General features: G+C 48.1%; 1 protein-coding gene across 1 annotated transcript in view; it reads right to left on the bottom strand.

Annotated features, from left to right (window-relative positions):
* Window positions 1-16972, bottom strand: part of LOC142929096 (uncharacterized) — a 101605-nt gene extending 84633 nt beyond the window's left edge. The window contains exon 1 of the mRNA XM_076069548.1: window positions 16889-16972. Coding sequence (XP_075925663.1) covers window positions 16889-16972 — 84 coding nt within the window. The remainder of the gene's footprint in view (window positions 1-16888) is intronic.
* Window positions 16973-21181: the final 4209 nt, after the last annotated feature.

The following is a 21181-nucleotide window of genomic DNA, read 5'->3' as shown; positions in this document are numbered from 1 at the left end:
CCCATGGGAAGCTGATTTAATTCAAACAGGCCTTGAGGTGTTCGAAAAGCCGTTTGGGTTTAGAGGCCTCATTTAGGGGCAAATGCCAAAATCCGGACAGGAGATCAAGGGTGGAGAAGTTCTGTGCTCCCACCAGAGCGTCCAGGGAATCGTCCATCCGAGGGAGAGGATACGCGTCAGCCACCGATATCTTATGAAGCTTCCTAAAGTCGACACACAACTGCAAGCTACCATCGTGCTTCTTAATGTGGTGGGTAATTGTCAGGCGTAATATGCCGCCACCACTACTGGAAAATATGTAGCTGCAGTCAGGGCCCAACAGGGGGCAATAGCGGGTCCGGCCTGTACCAAGTAGGACTCGTAGGTAAGGCAATTTGGAGGGCGGTTTGGAATCGGAGGTGGACACCCCAGGCCCCCAGTGGGGGCTGGGGGATTGCGCCGACATCCCCGGGGCCGGTGGGTCGTCGTCCTCTTCATCTGGAGACCTGGTGCGTATTGTTCGCCTAGTCTCCATAATCTATAGTTAATTAACTAACGTTTGGCCACTTCCAACACCAGTTGTAGTGGGCTCAAATGGAGACTCAGGCTTCTATAGGAGACAACACGTTTATTTAACATTAACACGCTAAAACTAGATTCAGAGTTTTCGTGACTGCAGGAATTACTCTTTGGTTCTTTCGGTAAAGTCACGTTGACAGAAAATAAATTAAATAATAGAATACGCCGTTTTTCCAGTGTCGCTTCTCCTATAATTTTGTTGACGGACAAATGGACAAAGGGCACAATAGCTTAGTGTTTGAGTATGTATATGTTATGTTTTTAAGAGAAGACAAGTTTGTAAATATATTTTTCCCCCGGGAAACGCTGGGTACTGATATGAAAATATATATTTTAAACTGTGCCAAAATCAATCAAAACGAACAACAGTAGATCAGAATTAAATCTCCAATGCTTGATATTTTATCATCCGCATAGGCGAGTGATGGTCAGGATGTTGTGTATGTGTAGTCACATAGAATTGGTCACTACGTAACATAGCGCTGGCTGCTGGCAGGGAAGGGGATCTGCAGAGTGAAGCAGCCCTGATTGACAGCAGACCACGTGATAGACCTGAGAAGGATCTCGGGTAGGACACGTCGAGAGCCTGCTAGTAGATTCTAGAAGGGGAGCGTGGCCAGAGTGGAGCGAGGCCACGCTTACAGGATTAAAGGGGACCCCGAGCAGGGGATGAGGGCCATCGTTTGGAGTGGGATCCCCGTCGTCGTCGTCATTGCTGTTGAAGATCGTCGCCTTCGCCGCTGTCGTCATCCACTTGATAATTGTGCTGCTAGCAGTAGTTGCCTGTCTTAGTTCAGCGCCGTCAGTGTCAGATGGCGAGCGTTGTGTTGTAGGCTAGCCACCAGTGCAGAGTTGCGTTTAAGCGAGGGACAGAGCGTTGTATTACAGCAGAGAGTGTGTAACAGTATGCTCGGTGTGTAATTAAAGAATTGCCTCGAAGAAGTTACGTCTCCAAGTTAGTCACTATATATTTTTTCATGGGCATGGCTAGAGTTGTCACCTGTCCAGGAATTACCATTTGTGTTTAGGTGGTGGGTATTCATTCTTACGAGATATAGCACCCGCATTGTGTCGTTTACTGTGTAGTTCTGATAATTCTAGACTGAGTGCTGACTGAGAAATCTGTCCAGGCTTTGTCTACAGTCAAAAATGTGGCAATCTCATAGCAGCACCCTCCTGCGTCTCCAGTGTGAATATGCTGTAGAGTAAGTTTTCAACGCAGCGTATGTTTGCATGCTGAACTTCTTTCGCACCGTACGCAGGCAACCATGCTTATTGGAGGTGCGGGGGAATAACAAATTGAACAAAAAGAACAGGGACACAGCTTGAAAACATAGAAGTGCATTTATACGTGGGGCGGTTGTTGAAGGGGGAGAGGGATGAAAATTATTAAGAGAAGCGTATCAGGGCAGAGCACAGTGCTGATTGGAATCTGAACTTAAATCATGAAACGTAACAAAGCCATTTTCGTAAAGCAGAACGTTTTTTAATCAGTGGATATGACCTGCAACAACAGATGCATCACAAACATGGCCATTGACGAAGACAATGGAACCAATGTTGAGAAGTGCACAAGGAAGCATAGAGATGCACATGCTAGGAATTAAACTGAGAATGGAAGACAGACACGTCAATTGGACATCATATGCAAATTAAAGGCATAATTTTAGTTTAGAAAGGTGGGGTGAGGCGGGACACACAACTTGAAGAGATGACGGCCGGTGGTCGTGACTAACGTGGGAATGGGAGCTAAAGGAGGGAACACAACCAATAGAGCGTCCACTGCGAAGATGGATCGAATAAATCAACCGGTGGGCAGTAGCCAGACAGATTTTTGCATTGCAAATCCGCAAGAGATGGTGATGGCTTCGGACAGAAGTGGAGAAATCACGGCTGGAGATGGTGACGGCTGCATAAGCAGCTTTGGAAAACATTTACACGATATCACCTTCAAAAACAACCATTCACTAAAACACATTTTCATTAAATGTGTATTCAGAAAGATAAACTAAAACAGTACAGGAATTATATCGTCTTTATTTTGCAAATTTTACAATAAAGGGTATTTTTTTCATTGCACTAGTTTAAGATAAAAACATTTTTTGCCGAAATAATGACATTAATAGGCACATTAATTGAAAGTGCAATTTTAAATAAACCGTGTAATTATTCGATAGTTTTGGTTAGAGTCTGTGCCTGTGTTAGAGTGCCGGAAAAAGTCCTGGCAAGGATTATTCAACATCACCTTGCCAGGCATGCTGAGAAGAGGATTGGGGAGCCCCATTGTGGTTTCAGGCCAGGGCAGCCACAGATGCCACATCTTCCTTTCGTTTGCTACAGCAGAGGAGTGTTGAATTCCGACAGGACTTACATCTCTGCTTTATTGACCTGGTCAATGCCTATGATACCATCAATAGGTCTGGACTCTGGGTTATTCTTCATGCTTTCGGAGTCTCTGACTCTCTGCTCACAATAATTAAGGACTTCCATGATATTGAGCAGGGCCGAGTAAAGCTACTTGGCCGGAAGACGAAGCTATTCCCCGTTAACCTTGGGGTTCGACAGTAATGTCCTCTGGCTCCGTACACTGTTTAAAATATTTTTGGTCCACGTCGTTCGAGAAACCTTCCATGTCCGTACCGGAGCAATCTATATCTGATATAGATACAATGGGAGGCGGATTGATGCCCGGGTGCGCTTGAGAGCTTGCTCCCGATTTGTCATCCATGTTACGTATGCGAATGATCTAGACCTGGAGCGTGCCACTAGACAGGGGTGGGGAACGTCCGGCCGGCCGGCCATGAGGCCTGCGAAATCATTTGGTCTGGCCCTGCCAAGGCAACCGCAGGCGGGACTCGAAATTCAATCAATCTTGGAGCAAACCTGGAAAAGCAGTTGCAAGTAGCAACATCATCAATACCAGCTAACATCATCAATACCAGCTAACATCATCAATGCCAGCTAATATCTCCACACGCTCACCAAAGAGAAGCAGTTCCAGCCATCACATTAGGGGTGAGTTAATTAAATGTTTGACCAAATATAATAGGCTAAGTTTTAAGTTGATGATTTTGTATGGCCCCCGAATGATGTTATAAATATCCAAATGGCCCTTGGCACAAAAAAGGTTCCCCACCCCTGCACTAAGAGGTGGGGCCTTAACCATCAGCCCCACCAAAACTAAGCACCTGCCTCGCTATGTTGTGCCATTAAACAAGGGGTGGGCATTTTTTTTTACTCGCGGGCCACAATGGGTTCTAAAATTTGACAGAGGGGCCGGGCAAGGAACAGATGGATGGAGTGTTTGTGTCAACTAATATAAATGGCATGGAAAAATCATTACATGAAAGGATTTGGCCTTTAACAGGTAGCAAAGCATTTATTTGCAAGGCAATTTAACAAATTGCACGAACATGAACAATACAAAAACATATCGTAACATGACTGATCAAACATCATGAAAACATCTGAGGCCTGCGCCCAAACCAATTACCACACTCCCGGTCAAAGTGCTCCATCTAATGGGGAAATGAGGGCATTACAGGTGAAAGGTAAAATTTAATTTAATAATATTTGGACACGTTCGGGGGGCCGGATTAAAAAGCCCAGCCCATGTCTGCATTAAACCCTCCACCCCTTAACTCCCCATTGGTGATGGGGCTGTTGTAAATTGGATAGTTTTCCACAACTGGATAGTGTGCTTATGACCAACTCCGGTTTGACAGAAGAGGTCTCACTCCGAATCAGTCGAGCGGCATTATCTTTTCATCGGTTGCATAACGCTGTGTGGAAGCTACCTGATATCTGTCGCTCCACAGCAGTCTTCGGATCTTCTCGGCCACGGTCATGCCCTTCCTTCTCGATGCTTGCCAAACGTGGACCCCCCTAATGGAACATCTTCGCCGGTTATAAACATTCAGGATGGCCTTCCTACGATCCATCCTGGGTTTAACCAGGCTGGATTGTGTGAGCTCACAATCCTTGACAGATCTGGACAAAGTCCCATCGGTAAGCGCCTCCAGCAGGTAATGCTACATTGGCTGGGTCATGTACCACGCCTCCCTAACCACTGCATTAAAGGGGGATAAACAGGCGCGGCACGGGCTAGAGAAGAGATTAAATGATGTGGTACAAGAGGATGTGGAACTGAATTGACTTGCGAATGACTGGTACCAGCAGTGTAAAGCGCGGCCTATGTGGAGGAGACTCATGATGGACGATACTGGGCAGTTGGAGATAGTCGCCCTCCAGCAACAACAGAGGGCAGCAGAGAGACGCTCACAACAAGGAGCAGAGCCTTAGGCGGCTAAAACACATCAAGTTGGCACAGTAGGGGAGGCACAGCTGACGCATCTGCCACTCATCTCTGTCAAACCATGGCAGCTGAATCTGACCCGTGATCACGTGGCCATAAAGTGCACTTAGCCTGGCACAAGTGCCGTAGCAACGTCACAGCCACTTAGTGGCGGTTGTTGTCTGTGTGTGTGCAATTGTAGTGACTCATTTCGCCCCTTACGACAAGCAAGCCAGCATCAGGACGCAAGGTATTTGAACATAAAATGTTTTTATAAATTTGTATGTATTTTATGTTTCATACACGATCCCGACAGTCCTCGACTTATGAACTCAATTAGTTCCTGGGACCCGTTCGTGAGTCAAACGGTTTGTAAGTGGGAACACAATAATGTACACACGTGCGTGCACGCACACACGAGCACAAACACTGGAAGCGCGAGGATGACACAACTCGTGGAGGATCGCTCCGCTGAAAAAAAATAGATCCTCGGTTCAGTTTGCAAGTGCGAGTTCGCGTTGTAATTCTCAATGTTAAAACACATTTCATGGAAGCTGGTTCCTAAGTGCGGAAATTCGTAAGTCGAGTGGTTCGTAAGTCGATGCCTGCATGTATGTGTAATGTTTATTTGTGACTGTAAACGGAAAAATCCGTGTAGCCAGTTACCCAGTTAGTTTCGGTGGAAACAGCTGGAACCCACTAACAGAGTTAATTTTGTGGTGGAGAGAAACCCAGCCAGTAAGGAAACTCGAGGCATACATTATTGTAATAGCAGTATGACTTACATTGCTATAGCAGCTTTGATGAAAAATCTTGAAGATAACATTTACCATTATCTTATTGCAATATATGAAAGTGTCATGGCAAATTAAAACGATGTGAAACAATTTAACAATCCTGTACAGCAATACACATAATCAAATTAAGTTAACTGGAAACGCTGAAACACCTACATATTAGTGAACATATCGTGAATAGAAGAAACTGATTTAACAAAGTATCCACACAATTAAAACATCAATGAAGCAGGTTGCTGGAATGGATGCTCCAGGCGCCACTCTACGCGTGAGTGGTGCCAGTGGACTGAGAGGCCGTGCCAGGAGTCGCTGTCGCTGGCTGCTCAATGACCACCACCCTCTCGGCCGCTGCAGGGAGGGCGCGGCGCTGAGCCTTGAACTTCAGCTTCCCGTCTTCAGTCAAGCAGCAGCTCATGCTCTGCGGGTCCACGTCCCTGGGCAGCTGCGTCTCCCTGTGGAACTCCTGGCAGCTGTGGCTGTAGCTGCCGCTGCTGACTTCTCCGCTCTTCACCTCGCGCCGTCCGGCCACCACCAGCTTGTCTCCAGACACCTTCACGGCCAGGTCCTGTGGGGAGAAGTCCTGCACGTCCAGGGACGCGACAAACCCGCCTACCTGCTCCTGTGGATCTTCAATCTGGAACCCACTGCTCACGGCCGGCTGCTGCAGCAGTGCGTCTCCGAGGCTGCCCGGAGCCCGCGTGTGGCTGCTGAGCTGATCGACTCCACGGAAGATTCTCTCCATCCTCTCGATCTCACTCCTCATGTCTCGCTGCAGCTGCTGGAAGAGACTTTCACCGCGGGGGTTCCAGACCGGCCAGCCTGGCCAGACGCTCCTCTCCATCACGTGCATCGCAGGGAAGTAAACACTCAGGGTCATGCTTGTTGATGTGCTTCACAGTGAGGCTCGCTTCAGCTGTGAGCGCTGCTCCCTCGTCCGCCGATGTTCTGCCAGTGCAGCTACAGGAGCTGCTTTTATAGCCCTGGCAGTAGCTACGAGCAGATGCCAGGGGGAGCCAGAAGCGTCCAGAATGACGCAGCTGCTCCCAGGGGCTTCCTCCATCCGCACAGAATCAAGAGCGTGACTCGTGTCTCAGGCTGCAGTTTGTGACAAGTTCACTACAATAGCATTTAGTTCACCCTGCCAATGTGTAAGTATCAAACTATAGCATTACGTATATTTTAAAAATAACCATTGTACAGAATTGATAGTTTTTTATTAAGTGAAATGTAAGGGACATTCGTTGTCTTTGTGTGACTCAGTCTTTCCTGATAAGGCTGATGATGTCATTGTGCTGTGTAAGCGAGAATTTAAGTTTCGGTTTGTATCACCCTTCAAAGTGTAGTAATTTCAATTATATATAGAAGAGCGCATCACTCTGTTTTACATTCATTATCAGCTCAGCAGCCACACGCGGGCTCCGGGCAGCCTCGGAGACGCACTGCTGCAGCAGCCGGCCGTGAGCAGTGGGTTCCAGATTGAAGATCCACAGGAGCAGGGAGGCGGGTTTGTCGCGTCCCTGGACGTGCAGGACTTCTCCCCACAGGACCTGGCCGTGAAGGTGTCTGGAGACAAGCTGGTGGTGGCCGGACGGCGCGAGGTGAAGAGCGGAGAAGTCAGCAGCGGCAGCTACAGCCACAGCTGCCAGGAGTTCCACAGGGAGACGCAGCTGCCCAGGGACGTGGACCCGCAGAGCGTGAGCTGCTGCTTGACTGAAGACGGGAAGCTGAAGTTCAAGGCTCAGCGCCGCGCCCTCCCTGCAGCGGCCGAGAGGGTGGTGGTCATTGAGCAGCCAGCGACAGCGACTCCTGGCACGGCCTCTCAGTCCACTGGCACCACTCACGCGTAGAGTGGCGCCTGGAGCATCCATTCCAGCAGCCTGCTTTATTGATGTTTCAATTGTATGGATATTTAGATAAATCAGTTTCTTCTATCCACGCTATGTTCAGTAATATTTACGTGTTTCAGCGTTCACATTCAACTTCATTGGATTAAGTGTATCGCTGTAAAGGATTGTGAAATCGTATCGCTTCGTTTTAATTTGCCATTACACGTTCATATATTGCAATAAGATAATGATGAATGTTATCTTCAATTATTTTTCATCATTACACATGACTATTTTGCACAGTCTAATTTTCGAACTACTATAATACTATAGTGTTTGTGTGAATGGTAAATGATGTTTTTTTTTTGTAATAAAATGCCTTTCAATTTCCTGCAACAGTTGCAACTGTTCTTTTTTCTACATTGTGTTTGTTTCATCGTTACTGTGGATCAGAGTTCTGGACACAGAATTCCCCAAAACTAAGACAACCGGTAACGCGGCCTCATTGCTCCCTGTCCGTGACAACTCCGAAGGTGCCAGGCTCACGCCGTCGGCCCTGCCGAGTCACTCCGCACTCAGAATTTGGGATTGGCTTGCAATTGTCTATGATCAATCTTACCACTTCACATTTCACTTGTATCATCCTTCAATTGGTAGTAAATCCTTCGCTAAGGAATTGGTCCTCAAATCGTGGGGTCAAGCGTACCACAGAAAAATTAGTTGCCGTTTAATGTTTGCGACACAGAGAATGTAAATAGTTACATGACAACATCGCTGCTGTAGCAGTGTAAGTCACGCTGCTATTAAAATATTCTATGTCTCGAGTTTCCTGGCTGGCTGCTGGCTGTGCTTCTCTCCACCCCAACAATAACTCCGTTGTTAGTGGGTGCAGGAGACAATAGGGACACCAACAAGGTGGGAATTACCAGAACAGAATTTGAAGACTGACACGGCTAATTTAAAATTGCACTTTCAATGTATGCGCCAATTAACGTCATTCTTTTTGAAAAAATAACTTGTTCTATCCTAGAGATTTAGAAACTAAACCTTAGGACATTAAACTAGTACATTTAAAATGTACGATTAATTGTAAAGTTAGCAAAATAAATAAATGATCTAAATCATATACTATATTCTTGGTTCTTTCGATAAAGTCACGTAGAAGGGAAACAATAAAATAATAAAGATATAAAACAATAAAATTCTCACAAGTCAAAATTCATATACTGTTGATTTATTCTCTCCATCTCCGCAGTTGACACTGCCGGTTGTGTTCCCTCCTTAGCTCCCATTCCCACGTTAGTCTCGACCACCGGCCTTCATCACTTCAAGTTGCGTGTCCTGCCTCACCCCACCATTCTAAACTAAAATTACGTCCTTAATTTGCATATGATGTCCAATTGACGTGTCCGTCTTCCAGTATCAGTGTAATTCTTAGGATGTGCATCATCTCTACGCTTCCTTGTGCATTTCTAAACATTGGTTCTATTTTCCGTTTGTGATGCATCTGTTTGAAAAAAAACGTTCTGCCTAAGGCATATGGCTCAGTTACGTTTCATTTCGATTTAAAGCTTTCGTGATTCCAAGGATTAATATTCTTTGGTTCTTTCGGTAAAGTCACGTAGAATGAGAATACAATAATAAATTGATAAAATAAAATAACACAATAAAATTCTCACGACGTTTCGGCCACAACACAAGCGGCCTTCATCAGGTGACGGGACGAGACTGTCTGGAGGACAGCGCTGGAGCGAAAAAGCCACGCTCATATCGCGACCTTTAAGCTGTGTGAGAAGCAACAGAGCGCCTTGACAAAGGAATTAGCATAGAATTTAGCATTGAAACAGCTGAGTGATTAGCGTTTCATTATTAACGTGTCATTATTAAGTCAAGATAACAATAAGCACTTTGCTCTGCCCTGATACGCCTCTCTTAATCATTTTCATCCCTCTTCCCCTTCAACAACCGCCCTACGTGTAAATGCACTTCTATGTTTTCAAGGCTGTGTCCCTGTTCTTTTTGCGTTCAGTTTGTTATTCCCCCGCACCTCCAATTAAAGCATGGTTGGCTGCGTACGGTGCGAAAGAAGTTCACCATGCAAACATACGCTGCGTTGAAAAATGATTCTACTGACTGCAGACCAAACCTGGACAGATTTCTCAATACGAGTGCAATATCGAGGGTACAGATCAATACCACCTGAACACAGATGCTAATTCCCGGACGGGTGGCAACTCTAGCCATGCCCATGAAAACATACACAACATCTTGACCATGAATCGCCTATGCGGCAGATTAAATGTCAAACATTTAACATTGAATTCCGATCTACTATTGTTCGTTTTGATTTATTTTGGCGCAGTTTCAAGTAAGTCTTTTTGATATAATTATTGTATTGTCATTTACTGTATAATTATGATAATAGACCAAGCACTGAGACATTGCCCAGGGTTGGTCTACAATCGAAAAGGTGGCAACCCCATAGTACATCCTAACGTGTTCCAGTGTTAACACATCGTATGTTTGTATCTTGAACTTCTTTCGCACCGTACGTAGCCCACCGTGCTAATCGGAGGTATGAGGTGAGCGGGAATCGAACTCGTGTAGTCGGGGTACGTAGCGCAGCGTGCTAAACGCTAAACGCTGCGCCACCGCTCCCCCCACAACACACGCGCACAGCAGCTCCAGAGAGCAGCTTTTGGGTCAGAGGTAGCCACATTGCACTGGGGCCGTCCATAAATGACGTCACGCACCGAGGGGGGGGGAGGTCAGACATTTGTGACGATGTGTGACGAGGGGGGGGGGGGGTTTGAGAAATGTGACGTCACCTCAAAATGCGCAACTTTAATTAAATATAGACAACACGTTCTACATAATTAAATAGGCTTTTTAACAAATCTTTTCTTCTACAACATCAGAGTGCAGCGCCACATTAAATACGCACTACAATGACGATAGTTTAAAGCGATGTGAAACATGTATTTTTGGGGAGGGGCGGCGCACAGCTTTGTGACGTCATATTTGAGGGGGGGGGGTCTGACTTTTTGTGACGCCGTGTGACGATGGAGGGGGGGTCAAAAATCGTCCAAAATCGCGTGACGTCATTTATGGACGCCTCCACAGCGAGAAATAGCGCAACAAACCGAACCCACGTACAGCGAGGGTAGCCCTGCCTGGTTTATCATTAATTAATCTCCAGTTAAGTCACAAACGACTCTCTTAGAGCCGAAGGCGCGATCCAGTATCACGTTGGCATGCCGTGTCAACCCGTACGGGGTTACCCCGTATTCGTGTACAGGGAGATTGAGTTTTCAGGTTCATACGGCTTACTACAGCCGTTTCAAAACGGGCAAACCAATGTTTTGTTTGATGGGACTTTGTAGGATGAACGTTGAGATTTGTAAGGGGCACGGGGTGACCAATAAGGTCTGAATTGGTCTGTAATAAGAGAGGCAATGGTTAGGGGTTGACAGGTGTGCGTTGGCACTGCGTGCCACGTCGCGTTGTCATACAGCTGACACTCCGATGAGCAATGATGCGGCGACGCACGGTGCCAATGGGGCCGTCCATAAATGACGTCACGAGATTTCTGACGATTTTTCACCCCCCCCCCCCCCCCATCGTCACGCGACGTCACAAAAAGTCAGACCCCCCATCAAATGTGACGTCACAAAGTTTTGCCCACCCCCTAAAAAAAATTAAACATGTTTCAAATCGCTTTAAACTATTGTCATTGTAGTGCGTATTTAACGTGGCGCTGCACTCTGATGTTGTAGGAGAAAACATTTATTAAAAAGTCTATTTAATTAAGTAGAACGTGTTGTCTATATTCATTTAAAACTGCGCATTATGATGTGACGTCACATTTCTCAAACCCCCCCCCCCCCTCGTCACACATCGTCACAAATGTCTGAACTCTCCCCCCCCAGGTGCGTGACGTCATTTATGAACGGCCCCAAAAAGTTCAACATTCGTGCGTATCCGCCGTGATGTGGGGCGAAGTTTAATTCTAATCTTATTATCCGCGATGCCTGCAGGATTAGCTTTTTCATTCTTCGTCTGCCAAAGCAGATGATTAATGAGAATATTGATGAGATTTCCCCCAGCGCATGTTGGCTGTGGAAGGGCTGTTTAAGACCCGCGGTGAACCCGCTCATCTCCACGTATCGGCATGAAATGAAAAATCGCGGATTTTAGGAAGCGCGTTCGTTTCAAGTGGATGCTTGTTGTCAACACCGCCACATTGACAGCACTCGCAACCATCCCATACTCAATTGAAAACTCTTCTTAAGTAATTGCTTATTGTGTTTAGTTTCTTGTCCTTACCTCATACCTCCGATTAGCACGGTGGGCTACGTACGGTGCAAAAGAAGTTCAAGATACAAATATACGATGTGTTAACACTGGAACACGAGGGTGTGCTATGGGGTTGCCACCTTTTCGATTGTAGACCAACCCTGGGCAATGTCTCAGTGCTTGGTCTATTATCATAATTATACAGTAAATGACAATACAATAATTATATCAAAAAGACTTACTTGAAGCTGCGCCAAAATAAATCAAAACGAACAAAAGTAGATCGGAATTCAATGTTAAATGCTTGACATTTAATCTGCCGCATAGGCGATTCATGGTCAAGATGTTGTGTATTTTTGCATGGGCATGGCTAGAGTTGCAACCCGTCCGGGAATTAGCATCTGTGTTCAGGTGGCATTGATCTGTACCCTCGATATTGCACTCGTATTGAGAAATCTGTCCAGGTTTGGTCTGCAGTCAGTAGAATAATTTTTCAACGCAGCGTATGTTTGCATGGTGAACTTCTTTCGCACCGTACGCAGCCAACCATGCTTTACTGGAGGTGCGGGTGAATAACAAACTGAACGCAAAAAGAACAGGGACACAGCCTTGAAAACACAGAAGTGCATCTACACGTAGGGCGGTTGTTGAAGGGAAGAGGAATGAAAATGATTAAGAGAGGCGTATCAGGGCAGAACAAAGTGCTTATTGTTATCTTAACTTAATAATGAAACGTAACTGAGCCATATACCTTAAGCACAACGTTTTTTTCAAACAGATTCATCACAAACGGAAAATAGAACCAATGTTTAGAAATGCACAAGGAAGCGTAGAGATGATGCACATCCTAAGAATTACACTGATACTGGAAGACGGACAAATCAATTGGACATCATATGCAAATTAAGGACGTAATTTTAGTTTAGAAAGGTGGGGTGAGGCAGGACACACAACTTGAAGTGATGACGGCCGGTGGTCGAGACTAACGTGGGAATGGGAGCTAAGGAGGGAACACAACCGGCAGTGTCAAGTGCGGAGATGGAGTGAATAAATCAACAGTATATGAATTTTGATTTGTGAGAATTTTATTGTTTTATATCTTTATTAATGTATTGTTTCCCTTCTTGGTGACTTTACCGAAAGAACCAAGAATATAGTATATGAATTAGATCATTTATTTATTTTGCTAACTTTACAATCAATCGTACATTTTAATTGCGCTAGTTTAATGTCTTCAGCTTTAGTTTCTAATTCTCTAGGATAAAACAAGTTATTTTGTCAAAAATAATGACGTTAATTGTCGCATACATTGAAAGTGAAATTTTAAATTAACCGTGTGAGTCTTCAAATACTGTTCTGGTTATTCCCACCTTGTTGGTGTCCCTATTGTCTCCTGCACCCACTAACAACGGAGTTATTGTTGGGGTGGAGAGAAGCACAGCCAGCAGCCAGCCAGGAAACTCGAGACATAGAATATTTTAATAGCAGCGTGACTTACACTGCTACAGCAGCGATGTTATCATGTAACTAGTTACATTCTCTGTGCCGCAAACATTAAATGGAAACTAATTTTTCTGTGGTACGATTGTCCCCACGATTTGAGGGCCAATTCCTTAGCGACGGATTTACTACCAATTGAAGGATGATACAAGTGAAATGTGAAGTGGTAAGATTGACCTTAGATCATTGCAAGCCAATCCCAGATTCTGAGTTCGGAGTGACTCGGCAGGGCCGACGGCGTGAGCCTGGCACCTTGGGAGTTGTCACGGACAGGGAGCAATGAGGCCGCGTTACCGGTTGTCTTAGTTTTGGGGAATTCTGTGTCCAGAACTCTGATCCACAGTAACGATGAAACAAACACAATGTAGAAAAAAAGAACAGTTGCAACTGTTACAGGAAATTGAAAGGCATTTTAATACAAAAAACAAACATCATTACCATTCACACAAACAGTATATATTATAGTAGTTCGAAAATTAGACTGTGGAAAATAAACACCTAATCCAATGAAGTTGAATGTGAACGCTGAAACACGTAAATATTACTGAACATTGCGTGGATAGAAGAAACTGATTTAACTAAATATCCATACAATTAAAACATCAATGAAGCAGGTTGCTGGAATGGATCCTCCAGGCGCCACTCTACGCGTGAGTGGTGCCAGTGGACTGAGAGGCCGTGCCAGGAGTCGCTGTCGCTGGCTGCTCAATGACCACCACCCTCTCGGCCGCTGCAGGGAGGGCGCGGCGCTGAGCCTTGAACTTCAGCTTCCCGTCTTCAGTCAAGCAGCAGCTCACGCTCTGCGGGTCCACGTTCCTGGGCAGCTGCGTCTCCCTGTGGAACTCCTGGCAGCTGTGGCTGTAGCTGACGCTGCTGACTTCTCCGCTCTTCACCTCGCGCCGTCCGGCCACCACCAGCTTGTCTCCAGACACCTTCACGGCCAGGTCCTGTGGGGAGAAGTCCTGCACGTCCAGGGACGCGACAAACCCGCCTCCTTGCTCCTGTGGATCTTCAATCTGGAACCCACTGCTCACGGCCGGCTGCTGCAGCAGTGCGTCTCCGTGGGTGCCCGGCGCCCGCGTGTGGCTGCAGAGCTGATCGACTCCACGGAAGATTCTCTCCATCCTCTCGATCTCGCTCCTCATGTCTTGCTGCAGCTGCTGGAAGAGACTTTCACCGCGGGGGTTCCAGACCGGCCAGCCTGGCCAGACGCTCCTCTCCATCACGTGCATCGCAGGGAAGTAAACACTCAGGGCCATGCTTGTTGATGTACTTCACAGTGAGGCTCGCTTCAGCTGTGAGCGCTGCTCCCTCCTCCGCCGATGTTCTGCCAGTGCAGCTACAGGAGCTGTGTGGGGGCTACCGTCCCCCGCCATCACTGAATTGTCGGGGCCGCTGCTCACCGACTCCCCCATTCCACTCACACCGCTACCCCCCGGCTGCTCCTTCAGGTCCAGACTAACGACCCCTAACGTCTCGCCCCCCTGTACCTCTGCCTGGGATGTAGACCGCGTTTACATAGTTTAATTATCGGCTCGTACGCTCCGCGCTTGCGATGCGTTACACTGTGCAAAGGCGGGGTGGGGCTGTAAGCGCGCTCGCCAGTAAATCTCCGTCCCGCCCGTAAACAAACAGGCGCGGCGCGTGTTTCCCTCCCACCCGCGCTCCACGTGTGCCGACAATAACAAACACGCCCCTACCCTCTGCCCCTAAACAAACCAATCGCACACGAAGGGGTTGGAGCCGGGGGACGGGCGGGCAGGGTTTCTGCCGTGCGCGCCGCTGATTGGGGACGCTCGCTTGGCTCTGAGTTAAAGGTCCCGCTCAAACAGTCGCGCGAATACGCGCGCGCTCGGCGCTCTAACTCGCTATCTCGCGACCAGACCCGTGTGCGGGTGCGTGACCGCGGCACCGCCACCCAGGTACGCGATCGCTAAGCACTATGGTGGGCAATCGTGCGGGCACGTAAACACCACCCGCTTCGTCTCGAGGTGCACAGCCGCGCATACACGTAGACACCCAGCGCACACTGCCCTCCACTTCACGCTCCCAAAAGACCACGCAACACAGTTGTTTTTCCCCCCACTAGCGAATTTTATTTACCTGTGATGGTATGGTCAGTGGACGCCAACCTATCCCTCGGAGGTCTACGAGTCGATTTCCCCTACCGCTCGCCCCGCTCTCTATCCTGGATGTAAAACGGCTGAACTTACGCCTCTCTCACTCGTACTTACTTCTCCCCGATGTACTGACCGCTGTGAGGGAATGAGGCGACGAGCCTGCCGATGCCAGAGTACGTCTCACGGACGTCTCGGATGGCTGACTCTCCTGCTCCCGGGACCGCGATGATCTTGAACCAGAAGAACCCCCCTGCTACCCCGACCCCCCCCCCTTTTTATCCTACCTACAACAAAGGAATTTTTGCTCTTTCCGACCCTTGGCCTCCCGTCCAATCAGGGGCTCGGATTCTCCCGCCCTTTCGATGTCCGGATCCCAGCTCAGATGACGTCGCCGCAGTGATCTCACCGACGTCCGCTCTCTGTTCTCCCGCTACCAGTCCACTGACCCGTGCATGTGTGAGGCTCCACTCGCGGTGGTTCGATGGCCCTTGCCGCGACCATGCAACTTTAATATCAGGTCGCGGCGCCGCAGTGCATGTCAGCTACAGGGGGGAGGATCGCCCAATTTCCCGGCCGCAGGAAACCATGAGGTTCGATCCCACTAGGGACTTCTGGACAAAAACCTATCAGCCGGGTGACCTCCCCTCCTGGCTCTACGTGGGGCGTGTGTACGTTCGTGTGTGGGGGGGGGGGGGTGGTGAGGGTGCGCAGCGTCGGCGTCGACATCCCCCGGTGGCGGCTTTGCAGCGGTGGCCACGACCTCGGCAGAGTGGCCCTGCTGCAGCGGCCTCACGACTGTGCAGGGGCCAAAACGCGGACGTCTGAGAAGGCACCGGCCCCGGGAGAGTGGCGGGAAATCCGCGGCATAGGTGATGGCGCCGCGGTAGCGGGCGCGGTACCGCTGGAGCGGCTCCGCTGCGGCGGCACCACAGCTGCTTTTATAGCCCTGGCAGTAGCTACGAGCAGATGCCAGGGGCAGCCAGAAGCGTCCAGAATGACGCAGCTGCTCCCAGCGGCTTCCTCCATCCGCACAGAATCTAGAGCGTCACTCGTGTCTCAGATGTGAATAATTAGTATTGTATTACAATTCTATAAACAATACAGTGTTGTAGTGTATCACGTGGTGATGTTCCATTGCACAGCCACGTGCGGAATGCTATAATGACGAAAGAGCCGTGGAAAGCTCTGACATCACGGTGACGTCATGGCCCGGTGACGTCACAGCAGAGGCCAGAGTGGAGTCGGCTTCTGCAGAGGCAACCACCTCGCCCCACGCTGCTCCTCCACTTCGAGGTCTTCAGAGAACTTCGCCACCACCACCATGGCGATCTTCACGGCTGTCCTCACTGTGGTTCTGCTGCTCACGCAGCCGATGGTGGAACTCCTCGGAGGATCTCGGCGTGGGGGTTCGGACATCCACGGCTCCAACACCACCACCACCACGATCAACTACTCGGGACTCATGAAGAACGTCTCTGCACCAGCAGGGGTCGCCACCTGGGGACCGATGTTCACTAGCGGCCACGCAGATGGACAAGAGAGGGACGGCCCAGCCTGGCCCCACGGGATGTCCTGGCTCATGCACAGCGCGCCGACTCCTCTCCTGCACGCTGCGGGTCAGCTGTGCAGTAGCCACAGTGAGGACATTGTGGACAGCGTGCTCCCTGCCCTACTGCAGGCTATGGGTGAGCTGAGCAGCAGCTGCCAGGCCATAGTGGACAGCATGCTCCCTGCTCTGCTCCACGTTGTGGGTCAGCTGTACAGCGGCTGCAAGGAGGCCATCAGCTCCACCGTGCTGCTGAACACCCTGCACATTGCCGTGCATCTCTGGCGTTTCATACGTCGCCAAGTGAGTGAGCAACATCCATCATCATCACCACCATCAGCCATGGTCAATCCACTAGTGGGTAGAGACCTTCACGAGCCGTCGCCACCTCCCACGATGCCGCTGTGCAGTAATCCACCCAGCACCTGCACGTGGATCGATTTCATTGCTTCATCTCCCCACTGGGCACCCTCTCGGATGACCCCCTCGCAGCCCGTCGGCATCACTCGCCCCCTTCACACCTCCACCGATCCCCCTCAACTCCACTCACGGTGTCTTCAACAGCCTGGTTGGGCACTGGAACAGTATCCCGGACAGTGCCGGATTAAGCTCGTGCGGGTCCTGTAGCTTATATTATAAAGGTGCCCAAAATAATGAAAAAACACAATTATTGAAACACAAAGTTTTTAACTTGCATAGTAAAGTAATTGTAATTTTACTATAGTAATAGAGCAAGTACAGAATCACTGAACCGGGATTTATAGCGTGAGATCATTTACCACGGGGCCCTTGAAAGTGCGGGGCCCACAGCTAATGATTATTTTGTTCCGAGGATAATCCGGCACTGATCACGGATTGAGTATGAGGAGCAGTGATGAGATTTAAAGTATTTTTTTACATGTTATTAAAATGTTATGTTTAGTAGAAAATATAATGCTGTTTGTCTCTTAGCTGTGATTCTTAAAAACACTGTTGTTACTCAATGGTCTTTCGGTAAAGTCACGTAGAAAGAAAATAAAATAAATAATAGAATACGACGTTTCGATTGCAACCCAAGCAGTCGTCATCAGGTGAAACTAAATTTGAGAGAGAGACCAAACACAGACAGGGAGACACAAAGATCCCCCGTATAGCCTGAACAGACTGTAGGGGCAAGTGCTGTTAGCGAGCACCTATGAAGGCCGGAACAGTACACGAGGGGGTGGGTGGCCAGCACCACGCCCGACCGTCTTTGTCTCCCTAGTGGCGATGTTTACACACCGCACCAGGTACTCATTTGAGGCTGAGTAGACCTAGGGGAGGCCCGGGACCGGTTCCTGGAAATCAATGTGACTTCTGCTGTTGCCTTTGAGAGATCAGTTCAGATATGCGTGGCTTCACCTTGGCAAGTGCCACTCTCATGTCATTTTCACAGCAAAGTCTGTTCCTTTTCTTCGTTTTTATGTCCAGCATCCTCTAAAAGGATTGCTCACAAAGATATGTTGTAACAAATGGTATAAAAAAATCCAGGGCTTTCTTAGCAATAACTGGATACTTGTTCATTTGTCGACACCAAAACGTTGAGAGCGTTGTTGTTCTGAAGAGTTGCTGTTGAACCTGGCTCTGCTGAATTTCAATTATTTCGTCGAGGAATTCATCATTGACATCTGCTGTTTCAACAGCAAACGTGAACGGCTGTCTCACCCATGCTGGATATGACTCTCTTGTAGGGAAATATCCGTCGAGAGATTTTGCAAGCTCATCTAAGTGCGTGGCAATTGTTTGCTTCAGTTCCGTGGATACAGAAATATCTCCGATTCCAGACACATCTTCGATCTTACTTGCACAGTCGTCCAGAAGCGGGAAGTTTGCGAAGTTATTGTTCTCTGTTCGTCGTTTCCATAACGGTAGCTTTTTTTGAAAAGCCTTCAGGTGTTCTTCCGCTTCCATGATATTGACTCCACCACCCTGCATCTGCTGATTGAGATGATTGAGAGCTGCGAATATATCAGCCATGTACGCTAAAATGAGAATGAACTCAGGATTTTTGAAGTAATCTGCATGGCAGTGTTGGTGCTCTTGCAAAAACAGGGCTAATTCCACACGCATGGCAAAAACACGATTCAGCACCTGTCCCCGGGATAACCACCGAATATTAGAATGGAGCAGAAGTACCTCAAATTCAGAGCCCATTTCTTTACACAGCTCACTGAAGATGCGGTGCCTCAGAGCACTTTTTCGCACATAGTTCACACATTCCACCACAGTTTTTAATACTTCTGCCATTTTTGGAGGTAAGGTTTTTGTTGCCAACGCATGCCTGTGCAGAATACAATGCGTCACAATGATGTGTGGTGCATCGGCCTTTACTAGCGCACCAAAACCAGACTTTCTTCCCAGCATGACTGGAGCTCCGTCCGTACAAACTGCAGAAACCATATCCCATGAAAGATTGTTGTCTCTGAAGAAGTCATCCACAAGCTTCTTCACATCGGCTGCCTTCGTTGTTGTTGTAAGAGGCTTACAAAATAAAAACTCTTCTTTTATCATGTCGTCTTTCACATAGCGTACAAAAACAGCAAGCTGGCTTAGATCAGAAACGTCTGTGGTTTCGTCGAGTTGAAGGCTGAATTTTGCCGGGCTTGAAATCAGATCCGCGACTACTTGAGCCAAGATGTCTTTACTCATGTCTTCTATTCTGTCACTGACGGTGTCATTTGAAAGGGGAATTTGGGATAATTTACCTTCGGCCGCTGTTCCGAGTATCCGATTCGCCATCTTTAATGCAGCTGGTTTCACAAGTGTTTCACCAATGGTGTGTGGCTTGCCCTGCTTTGCGATCAGGTAAGCAACTTCGTACGATGCTGTCAGGATCGGTTTGTTAACAGGTACAAATCCAAGAGCAGGCAGAGTGGCCCTTTCATCGAATCTGGCTCTCTTCACCCTGAATTCAGCAAGTGTTGTGTTCTTGTATTCCCCGTCTCCATGCAGCTTCAAGAAGTGTTCCTTTAGTTTTGCCGGTGCAAGACTAGAGTTGCTCAACTTGGCATTGCAAATCATGCAGATAGGACGCTCACTCCCATCACGTTCCGTGATACATGAGAATCCATGTTGTACATATTCGTCCGACCACTTTCTTCTTTTGCCCGACATAGTTAGTATGGATAAAATATTAAAGAAATCACACGACGTACGACAACAACAGTCACACGTTGAGTACTGAGTACGCACTAAATTCCCCGCAGCGCTGATTGGCCAAGCAGTGTAGCATGATCATCTGCAGCCAGTGATGGCCAAGCGGGCCGTGTGTGTCATCACAAATTTACACAATAATTCAAGTGTGTCCGGACCTCCGTGGCGGGGGCTCTGCCGAACCCCTGAGATCGACTCACCGAACCCCTGGTGTTCGATCGAACCCAGGTTAAGAACCACTGCTCTAGTGACTCTATCGGATTCTAGTGACTCTATCGGATTCAACACCGCATTGGCAAAACTGCCGTTATTCACCAAGCCTGGTGCACCCTTTATCATGTAATCCTTTTCGTGGGTCTTCATATGCCTTTTGAATTTTCCTTGCTGATCAAAGCTTCGTCCGCATATGCCGCACCATTGGTCATGGGTCTCCTTGTGCGTTCTTACGTGGGCTTCTAGGCACCATGCCAGTTGGAATTTTTTCCCACAGACGTCACAAGAGATGAGTTTTTTCGCTCTTGTAACTCTACCGGATTGAGGTGGGGTCGAGACGGGTGCTGGTGAAGTGCCATCGATGGTAAAGGCAATTCTCCCAGCACCACCATGACTCGCAGCGGAGTTGCTCTCGCACATCTGAAACAAAAGACAATGGTCAAGCGCATTACACCTGTGTCATATGTGGACTCACAAAGGCATACATAAGGTGGCAAGATTCATTATAACAGATTCATTATAACAGAACTCCTCAATATAACAGAACTCCTCAATAGTGCAGATCCTATCATCAGAGTCTGCGGAGAGGAGGATGTCGTTGGTAACTCTGAGGAGGGCTGTTTCAGTGCTGTGTTGTGAACGGAAGCCGGATTGAAATGGTTCGAACAGGTCATTTGAGGAGAGGTGGGCTTTGAGTTGTTTGGCGACAGTGCGTTCCAGTATCTTAGACAGAAAGGGGAGATTGGCAATGGGCCGAAAGTTTGACAATGTTGGGGTCAAGTCCATTTTTTCTGAGAATGGGGGTGACAGCAGCCAGTTTGAGTGAACGTGGGATTGAGCCAGAGCTGAGAGAGGAGTTA

Source organism: Petromyzon marinus, chromosome 25 (assembly GCF_048934315.1).
Source record: "Petromyzon marinus isolate PM22_M1 ecotype Great Lakes invasive population chromosome 25, UKy_Petmar_22M1.pri1.0, whole genome shotgun sequence".
NCBI lineage: Eukaryota > Metazoa > Chordata > Hyperoartia > Petromyzontiformes > Petromyzontidae > Petromyzon > Petromyzon marinus.
This window is presented reverse-complemented; position numbering and strand designations above follow the sequence as displayed.